An 11,118-nucleotide genomic window follows, 5' to 3' on the forward strand; every position below is an offset into this window, starting at 1 on the left:
AAACGAAATCGATACCCACTAGAATGAAAGGAAATTTTCAACAAAACAAAGGACTCTCGAGATCGAAGTACAGAATCTAATAGATAGAGACAGAGACGTCGGTGTTCCTCCCGTTTGCAAGTCCATCAACTAACCTTTGCTTTCGGCTGCGGCTTCACTCGAAGACTCGACTTGTAAAGCGGTTCTTCTTTCTCAGAAGACGGTGATGGGTCCGGCTTATCCGCTATTTCGGTCTTTGGCTTCTCTCCGGAATTAGGCTTCAGTTCATCGGTGGTCGTTTCTATTTTAGCTACACCATCTTCTTTGCCATCCTCCTTTTATATTTTTATTGTAAAACAAAAGGGATGTGATGAAGCGCTCACGTCACAGTGGCAGACGCCACACATCGATAGCCACATCAATATAGTCAAAATAAACAGCAAATCAAACACAAAATGTATGTAATGAACTCGTTATCTCGCTTGTTAACTTGTAGGCATGCATTCGACACTACGATATAAACCCTAAAACTAAATACCAATTTGAAAAATCTACCTATTTTATCAAAATGTTTAGACCTAAATACTCAGTACAGTAAATTACATGCTATAGAAGACTTTTAAATCACTTAAATTCATTATTTTCTGCCAAGTATAAACATGTTAGTTCGATATGTTCGAACATTATCGATAATTTTTTATCGAATGCCTGTACTTAGCATATGCAAATCTAAACAATCAATTTCAAAATCTCTATCCTATTAATCTTAAACATGGAAAAACAATAAAGGGTAACTAATTATCATGCACATCATCTCTTATCGATAAAAAAATTTAATGTTACCTTCATCGATGGTGAGTCCATTTCATTGATGGTAGAATTATTTTCATCGACAACTATCATTGCGTATTCGACGTCATCACCGTTGTGTTCTGTGAGGAAAAAGGTGAAAAGCAATTGGTTAATACACCACATAATGATACTAGGGCTCCAGACAACATCGACAAAGCTCGCTTTAAGAAGCAGGAGGTTCATGGTACCTGCTCGCTATGGAGGGAGGTCTAGTAATACTGGTAGAAGCTTGAATTCTGTACGTTGGTCATAGGCGAGGCGAGTGGGTTGCCAATCATTAAAGGCATTTTGGAGCACAAATAATTTACGTTGGTACAGAATTGGCATTTCGCAAATATTTAGTTTACTGACCCAATCAGACTTCTTTTTTTATTTAATGAATGGAAAACATTTTCACAGAAAAATTTAAATTGTCATTTTATTAATATTATTATTAATTTAGCCTTCTCTGTAACGCGTCTCATTTAGTGCTAAAATGAAAATAGATTTTCTTACAAAACATCAGTCTGAAAGGGTCCAACAATTTAATGAACAATATCGTCCATGCTCGGAAATCATTAAATAGCTCTATTTATAAAGATGATGCAACAGAATATAAAGTGAAATCAAATCAAAAGCGGTGTCCCAGCGGTGCGAGATTTTACACTGCTCCATCTCGAACAGAAAATAATGTGACACATTAGTATTGTTTTCGAATTTAGTAAAAGATATTAGCTTTTTATTATACTGTATATATAATAATACCCAATGATGATGAGAATGAATGGATAGTTCAAATATAATAATTCAATATAGATGCTAGCTTGAGTACACGGGACGCGGGTGACGTTTAAGTACGCAATCAATGGCGTGTTTATTACATAAATGGCTAATGGCACGTGCGATGCACAAAATGCTGCCAAGATAAAATTTAGAGCAATAGCCCGTACAACTGTCCGCATTAAAAAATCCTATTGCGCAGATTTTTTATAATTTTTGGTTGTGGCTTAGTGATAATTAAAAATATTTAAAATGACTTCTTTTACTTGAAAAAATTGTAACTTGAAGCTTATTAATATTGTCTCTCGTGTATGAGGTATTAAGAATTTTTCATTTACATAATAATATTTGAACCTATTTGTAAGCAATTATATCTGAAGGATCGAATAAAGATATTTCAGTAAATACTTCCCAACCTTTATATATTTTTTCAGTTCTAAACAATACGAATCTGCGTGAATTTTTAAATTTGTAAATATCATATTTTATTCAGTAATTATATGTATACCAATACCAATTTTCGAAATAATTTAAAATGAAATGCAATTAATAATAATCTGATTTTGATTCAAATCAGTAGAGAATTCATCAAGTATAGCATTCCTGGTCTTGATAGAGCAGTGTCCGCGAACATCGACCACAGAAATCAACTCAGGCGATCGCATTGCAACCGCGAACATTTTAACATTGTTATAATCGAATAGAATTTACTAAAGAGCAACTAGGCAAATCTAAAGAAGCGTAGAAGCAAAACTTAAGCGAAATATCAAAAGTTTGTTGCTCTTTCGTAAATCATAATATCGATATTATATTGTTATAATAAAATACTCTGGATATTTTTACGAAAATATATTGAGTCCACAATACTCAATATTATATTTTAGATCGTTGTTACTGCGAATATTATCGATCATGAACAACAAATACAAAAATCGTCGAGCAGATTAGAAGGCACCAGATTAGGGAATATCATTGAATAGAGTTACACCAAAATATTAACACAGAAAATATCACAATATCGAGAACACTCCTTTTGAATACTCGTAATTATGAACAGATTCTTTACCATTTTTTTTTCGAAATACAAGTCTCCCTGTAGTTCTGGTAGTTATAGCCTAATACATAATTTGCAATGCGACCGCCTCGCCCGCAGGTGCGTTACCTGCGTGAGAGCGGTGGTAACTAGTGCGAGTGTGCGCGTGCGTGTTGTGTTGGCTGCAGTCCAGCTTGCAGTGCGAGTGAACGTGGCGGTGAGCGGGGTGCCCACCCGGCAGGAACTGGGGGTACACGTGGTGGGACCACTGGGGGAACAGCGGCCGCGAGCCTGTTCCACCAAGTGAATGGACAGGGAGGGAGGGAGGGATACCGGTACCAGGGATTAGAAGGAAATCGATATTTACAAATATCGATATCAAGCAACGCGTTGAAGGGTAATCGAAATGGATAGTTTTCATACGGCATGACAGAGATATGAATATAGGATTAAAGGATTATTGGATTGTATAAACGATATTGTGGTATAATATCGTGAAGGTAAGTGTAGATAAGGAACGGTCGAGGCATGGATATGTCGATGATGTCGATGTGGCAATGACGATGAATCGATAAGTGTATGTGTAAAAACGATGCAGTGTAGCAAGTGTTTGTAAAATGTAGACGATTTTACCAGTGTCCCAAATCGTGACGCGTATATCAAGCGGCGTGAAAAAAAGGAAAAACGACACACTTCAGATATACATGTCTGTCGATAACCTGTGTTGTACTGTCGCAGCACTGAGCTATGGTGATGCATCGATTATAGAATCGATTCTGTTCTAGTAGGATGCGAAAAGAAGTTTCGATTCAATGTCAGTTAAATTACGTTTTTTAGAAGTAATGATATGATTTATACTCAATTAATAAATAATCATTAACTGTACAATTAATCAGTGAAACCAAACATGTCTTTATTCAAACTATATTATAGTTTCTATGTTGAGTGACTGCGACTGTACACGTATGATGATTGTGAAGCTCCTTCCTTAGAACAAATCAATACCTTAATATTTCTTATAGTTATACCTTCCTCATTTATTAAATGTTTTCATCAGTGTTATAACTAATCTTGGTTCTGTCTCTTTCTGTTTTATAAAATCTATTAGAGGGAAGAAAATGACAAAACAATCGATTAGTAAAAACACTGAAAAAAATAAGTATGAAGGATAGTGTGCATCAGAAGCATATAAGAAGAAGCATAAATAAATAGCATTTATATACTAAACAAACCCGATGTATCTATTGAAAAAAATATTAATTATTTATAATTATATATGACTTATAAATTCTACTATTTGTGGATGCTTGACACGTAACGGTGCGTTTTTCTACTTTAAATTCATATTTTATATTAGGGTTATCATTACTTTGTTTATATACACTTTATTAACACTAATTTTATATAAAGGACATACAAATTATTCGTTTGATAAGATACGAAACAAAAAGTATACTTTGTTTAAAAATTATTCAATTTTCAATATCGTAAATCACACTACCATGTAATAAATAATACATATTATAATAAACGTACTTTCAGTCACATATTTATAAGAAAATCATTTTGTAAAAGTAAAAAAAGTCTGGTATAAAATTCATTTTATCATAATTCAAACAGAAAATACGGGATTTATTTACTACTATAAATATAAATGAAAATAAGTATGATATGGAAGAGTTGCAGACATGAGTGGTGTCGAGCGTGGTGCGGGTGGTGGTGGTGGTGGTGGTGGTGGTGGTGGTGGTGGTGGTGGTGGTGCGTACCGTGGTGGTCGTGCGCGTGGTGCGGGCGGCGCGCGCACGCGGCGGGCGCGGGCGGCTCGAGGATGTCGCGGTACTTCGACACCATCAGCACCGAGATGAAGTACACGATGGCCAGCGACAGGAACTGCGCTTGCTTCGTCTCTTCCTACAATATACAAAAAACGATTTCTTATTTTGTTCTGTAAAGTATACTTATACCTTGACGGTCATAAGAATTTGGACAGTAATGACGCGGACAAAATCTTCATAAAAAATTAATTTTAAGACATCAGTAGAATAATATTGCCTCAGAGTTATGTTTATGTTTGATAAAAGCTAACTAACTCCTGTATTCAATCGATTATATCCCAGTATTGATAAACATTTATGGCGCAATATACACATAATATTATCTGAGGCGTGTTAAAACCTTTTTTGATATATTTTAAGTAATACCAAGTTAAAAACTTATTCTGTTTCATTATTAGACCACAATAAAGTGATACTGGAACTGGAAATTTAAACAAGATTTTACTTACAACGTCTCTATAGATGACAGCTCGGAGTCTATTCACATCCATGTCTTGGAGAAGTCTCTCAGGGTCCTTGACAGGACTTGAAGCATCAGCCAAGCTTGCCACCACGCTCTGGTGTCACGTCATAAAATATCAATTAAATTTTAATTTTGGAAATCAAATTAAATGAGGATTGATAAATTAATACGTTAGTGTTGGTACCAGGATATCATATAATTATAGGTGTGTGGATATCAAAGTACTTGTAATATATCAAAATATACATTGTGAAGTGCGAGAGATATCATCGAACCGTGAAGATATTAAAATATTGTAAAAGAAAATCATATTTTATTAGAGTAGGTAATAGGATATCATAAAAATGTTATAATATAAAGCTACTTATATGTACAGCGACTGTAGTAGAAATACTCGACATGCGAAAATATTTGTGTCGTGTAACAAATTTGGTTGCAATAAAAATATATTTTATACATTACGTTTTAATTTCGAGTAAATTATTTTTAAAATACATTTATTTAAAACATGCAAATTAGATACTTACACATAAAATTAAGATAAAAGTGTAATAAAAAATGTTAACCCTTTAGAGTGGACACATATTTTTAAATAAAATATATAAAATAGTCTCATTACATACATAGAAGTGATTTTATTTTTTTACAAAAATATAAAAAAGTGCAATTTTAGTTTTATTATAATCCTAAATACTTAATACTGAAATATACCAGGAAAACAGAAAATTAAACAATTTGTTCATATCGAGTGGGTTGGTGTTGTCCGGCGCTGGTGCATTTTGTACAGAGGTTCCCAACATTACAATAATTATCATTTTATCAGATAGGCGCGAAGTATCAAGAATTAAGATTTAATTACATGACCAGCCGGCCTAGCATGCGCACGACGACAAAATTTTGTCGACACTTTTTCTCGTGATTTTGTCGTTTATCTCTATATGTCTACCGACACTAACATGCGCGCTCATTTTCTCGACTTGTCACGAGAAAAGTAGAGAAAAATTTATGTTTTATTAATCTGTGGTATTTTTGTCTACAAACCCTAACATGAGCAAATAATTTTATCGTTTTTTGACACACGTAAACGAGATATTTGTCTTCTTTGATATTGTACGAAGAGATAAACCGAGAAAATTATCAATTTAATTTATTCGTTAAAACGCGATGGTGGTATCTTACTATAGTAAAATAATATCGATATACGACAAACGAGAGGCGTGTAAAGTGGAAAGAAGAAGAAGACTTAATTGATTTATGATATCCCTTTGCTACAAAACGAATGGCATTGTATATTAAAGAAAAGTTTGCTCCCGATTTGGAGTCTCAAGCCAAAGGCATAGCCGTCCGTTTAAAGGTAATTGAATATATTTATTACATACTTAATTACATAAGTAGCTGAGTTTAATATCAATTGAAGTATTTTGATTTATAGATAATGGAATCATTTTTTTTTTAGGTGAGACTCGTGAATTTTACGTGCAAGGTATGTTAGGGCTCTTAGATTGTACCCATATAAAAATATTACCTCCTAATGAGCCACAAAGTGCACAATATCAAAAATGAGGAAGGATGCCTGCAACACCAAGGTTCAACTGGTAATGTACTATTAATTAATTATTAGAGTTAATAGAAATAAAAAATGAATGTACTTTGAGAAATATCTTCACAATTAATACATAGCTTGTTACCTATCATAAAAATGAAATTAGTGTGCCAACTAATGAGGTAATAAGAGCTATTTAATCAGATTAATTGCAGTTTTAATTTTGTTTATTTTAATACTACAAATACAAATGAGTAACTTGTTTTACCATTATGTTTTGCAAAACTAGTACCTATATGTTACCAAAAAAATGTCACATTATGGATTCAAACAGCAAAACTCTTAATGTGAATACCAGGTATCGGAGAAGATACTATTACTATGCTACTACTATAACAATATAAACAAACAATATCTTGCTTTATTTCTTTATTAAAACTTCATTTACACTGATTGTATACTGGACTTAACAATAATGGATATATGGTTATACACTGTTTCAAATTGTTGTTTGACTATATTATTTTACCACTGGTACAACTTCACATTATATTACTATTGTTAAGTAACTGTAGGTAATGCAGTATTTTGTGTTACAGTGTTCCAATGGAGGAAACTATTACAAATGACCATCATATGTGAGAAGAACCTGTACAATTATCAGTACCTGCAAGTGTCTCTCAAGCAGGATGACCTCAATTATAATAAATAGATATTTTCCTATGTAAATAATGTATATTTTATTATATTCACATTTTAAATATCAAGATAGTTTTCATTATTACAACAAAATCTTGTACACAAATTTAGGCAACAATAGAATATTTCATAATGACTTGTTATACAACAAATTTCCTACAATTACTGTAATGAAATACTATGAACACTTACAAGAAACAGAAATTGCACTCTCAAGTAATTGCTGCAGTTTACTTATATTATTAATTTCCTAAACCAACAGAACAAGAACACAACAGAACAGAACCAAATTTCCTAACATACAGATGTTTTATCTAGTGTATAAATAAAGATACCTAACGAAATATATATACATGATATTAAGTATTTAAAAATGTAGTTTTTCTTAAAAAACTGGTTATAAAAATACATATTTTCATTAAAGTATTAAGTTCAAACCGAGCAACTAAAAACTTTTGGGAGTAGTATTTGGTAAGCTCTTCAACATGGTGTTGACTGCTGGGCTGGGGACATTCCAATGAATGTAGAGGGACTTGATTCACGGAACTAAAACAAAAAGAAAATATATACTTACTTCATATTTTAATAAACACTAATACTAAAAACATCAATTACCAATCAAATAAGAACAAACTTGAGCTTTGTGGCTGCAAAGTTCAACTTACAACATTGGTGTTTTGCTAATAAGGTTATTGTTTCACTATACTTACATCAATTGGGTATTTTGTGAGGCCCAAAGCCACAGTCATCTCCTTCCCGATTGCACTACTGATTCCATTAGGCATTATGGTACATCGTTCTCACGGCGGGGCGTAGTCACCCGAGGTAAAGTCCGGCTTGGGCACCATATACTCGTACAAATAATTGTCTTATTAGATTTTATTTGATTTGTGTCTTGTTACTTCGTACTCCAAAATATATTGTACAATATTATTATTAATTTTGAATTTGTTTACTTATTTACGTTTTTTATTTACATTATGCTCTTTGTTATGACATAAACTGTCACATAAAACGTCAAAAAACCTAATTGGATCATAGATCTATAAAAATTGAATGAACTAAAACCATTGTAGCTATATTAGAAAATAAAATGTTTAGAATATATATTTCAATGGGCAACATCGGTTTGTCTTCACGAGTAAACTTATGTCTTCAACGAGGAATTTGTCGATCGTGGTGCGCATATTAGAGAAAACGAGATATTAATCGACATCGACAATTTGTCTACTCTCGTTCTCGAGATATCTCGTGATGCGCATGCTAGGCCGGCAGATGTGTGTACAGAAAATAAAATTGATGGTTTGAGTAAAAATGTTTTTCTTAATAGATGATAAACTATCAAGCATTTCTTGATGATATACTGACTCCACGAACACACATTTCACAATGGAATTAATTGTACATGGTTGATACATATAAAAGGCAATTTGTGGTTAGAATGGTCTTCAAATTCTTAGTAAAGTTAGTTGAGAACCTCTGGGTGCGTGGATAATTGAGAAGTGATGAGGTTACCTTGGCGTCTGGTTGGTCGGCGAGCCTGGCGGCGGCGTACCGCTGTCGCTCCTTGCACTCGAGGCAGTTTCGCACCGCGCACGCACACCTACACACACGCTAACGCTAACACACTAGCACTACACTAGGGCTACCACTAGACACTAGTACCGTAGCTAGAAAGGCGCGGGTGTACAACTACACGATTTCTTTCTTGTCACTTCACAAAAAAAAAACAGATATTAAGGTATAATCCTTCTTGTGGCAAAATTTAATCCACGAAGTTTCCAGCATTCCCAAACTTTCAAACTGAACTAAATTGAATTTCTATAATTCATTAAGATTCTTTAATAACTCAATAAATATGATTAATCATTTAGTCCAACATGAGTCCCAAATTAATTGTATTACGTCATGTCATACATGAGACGATAGTAAAATATATTCTTGTACAAAATAGATACATGGCCTGAATTTGCCGGTTTCTAGCTACGGTCATTTCATTTTATTGTATTTTTTTATTTCTACAGAATACTACTGTATATGAACTATAGTTTACTACAATAAATTCTATAGAATTTTTACTAGAAACTCAATTATGCATAGATAAGAACTGATGTTTCTATGCGTTCTATTAGATTCAAACTTTTAAAATAGAAGTATGGTAAACATTTCTAGATATTGAAAACTATGGAGATAATGAACTTGAATAAAAATCTGATTAACATATTTTCACACTTAACATAAAGAAGAGAGGACTATAGTTATACTAATAAATGTGCTGTTCTGCATTGAAGGAAAAAAATAGTAAACTTTTAGATTTCATGAAGTAATAAACAAATCCATTTTGGAAGCGTTAATTACATTATAATTTTTAAAAGCCTAAGTAAGCTTTTTTCATTTGCACAATTTTAAATATCAATAGCATCCTTTTGTTTTTCATGAATGCCTAGTACACTTAAATGTAGAACAGAACAAAAGACTTCCTTTTGACATTAATTATCTCTCCCACTCACCAGCCTGAGACACTGTCGAAGTATCCCACCGCTGGACATGTTCTTCTCAGCCTCTAATTCTGCGAAGTTGAAGCTTGAAGGGCGCCATGCTGCTGCAGGAATGTGACTGCCACCTCCACCGGCATGCCTTGCGTGGGCTCGATCACATCAAGTTCGTTCTGAGGTTTAATAGTCATCATAAAATATTAATAGGGTTCTATTTTTATCGAATATTGTTCTTCATCATTTCTTTTCCCAAAGGAGAAATATAACTCGTTTGGAGTATTTCACACTCACATTTTGTCGCTATAGTTAGGTTCCATAATACTGGAGACCATTTTCTACCTATTAGGCATAATGATTCTAGAAATCAGTGGTGAAACTGAGCAGAATAAAACTTAATATATTTTTGCCTGACCGGAGATCGAACCCGAAACTTTAGTTGTTTCTAATAATTAAGTAGTAAAAGGTCGTATAATATAGTTAAAATTAAAATTAGATATTTTTTTTGCGTTCATCACAAAGACCAGGCTAACATGAATCAACAACAGGTCTTACGTTAGGCGAGGTGGCGGAGGCTAGTAGCGGCAGTAGACCACCGCACGCGATGATCAGGTTGTCTGCTAACTGGCTGATGAGGTGCACCGTGTTCACCACGAAGATCGCATTCTCGCTGCTGTTCACGAAGTCTATCACCGATTTGGTGGAATGGCTGCGCCAAACCTGATAAACAAATGAACATTTTAATATCTCGATGTCTTTTATTACAATCTCCACAAGTCGATAGAATGTGGGTACATATAAAAATTTATGAACCTTGAGAATCTGGCTCACTTCGCTAATTTAGTACATTCCCACAGTCCATTATTTCAAATAAAAAACAACCAACTCCTCTAACCTTATACTTAAACAATGCAATATGGAAAAATCTTTACCTGTATATCTGTTTCTAATGAGAATAGCACATCGGAGAGCAGGCGTTGATGGATGTACGACCAACGGAACTCCGGGATACGGAACGGGGGTCGAGTCGGGCCGGGAGAGAACATCGCACGCGGACACTTTGAACCGCGTTTTGCTTCTGCAACATATTTTTAATTAAATAGTATACGCTTAAACAAAACTGATAGAAGGAGAATTATGTAGGCTGAAAGGAAAACAGCCGTAGATCTAATGTGATATCAGCAAATATGGTATTTAAATAGGAAGAATACTTTACGAAATGGCAAACTTACCAAAATGATTAGAATCCACTTGCGTACTGTCGAAGCACTACGTGGCCTCTTAGGCGACGTAGAAGTATTTGTTCCCCGCGATGCAACTCCCCGGTTCTATTGCTGTCCTGTTTTATCTCACCTTCACCAGGCAGACTGACACGTCTTTTGTCCTTGTCTCCTTCACGATTCTCTCCTCGTCAGTCTCTTGTTCCTTTTGTTCGCCAACGAAATGTTTCGCTAATCGTCGAG

The 11,118-nt window shown here is 34.0% G+C and overlaps 1 protein-coding gene across 1 annotated transcript in view; it reads right to left on the reverse strand.

The window, feature by feature from the left end:
• LOC115455575 (neurobeachin) overlaps window positions 1–11,118 on the reverse strand; it is a 665,858-nt gene that overhangs the window by 269,752 nt on the left and 384,988 nt on the right. Inside the window, exons 26-30 of the mRNA XM_037447719.1 lie at window positions 4,908–5,015; window positions 4,390–4,534; window positions 2,858–2,914; window positions 823–911; window positions 135–314 (exon numbers count right to left, since the gene is read on the reverse strand). Coding sequence (XP_037303616.1) covers window positions 135–314; window positions 823–911; window positions 2,858–2,914; window positions 4,390–4,534; window positions 4,908–5,015 — 579 coding nt within the window. The remainder of the gene's footprint in view (window positions 1–134; window positions 315–822; window positions 912–2,857; window positions 2,915–4,389; window positions 4,535–4,907; window positions 5,016–11,118) is intronic.

The sequence above is a fragment of the Manduca sexta genome, chromosome 7 (genome assembly GCF_014839805.1).
Source record: "Manduca sexta isolate Smith_Timp_Sample1 chromosome 7, JHU_Msex_v1.0, whole genome shotgun sequence".
In the NCBI taxonomy this organism is placed as follows: Eukaryota; Metazoa; Arthropoda; class Insecta; order Lepidoptera; family Sphingidae; genus Manduca; species Manduca sexta.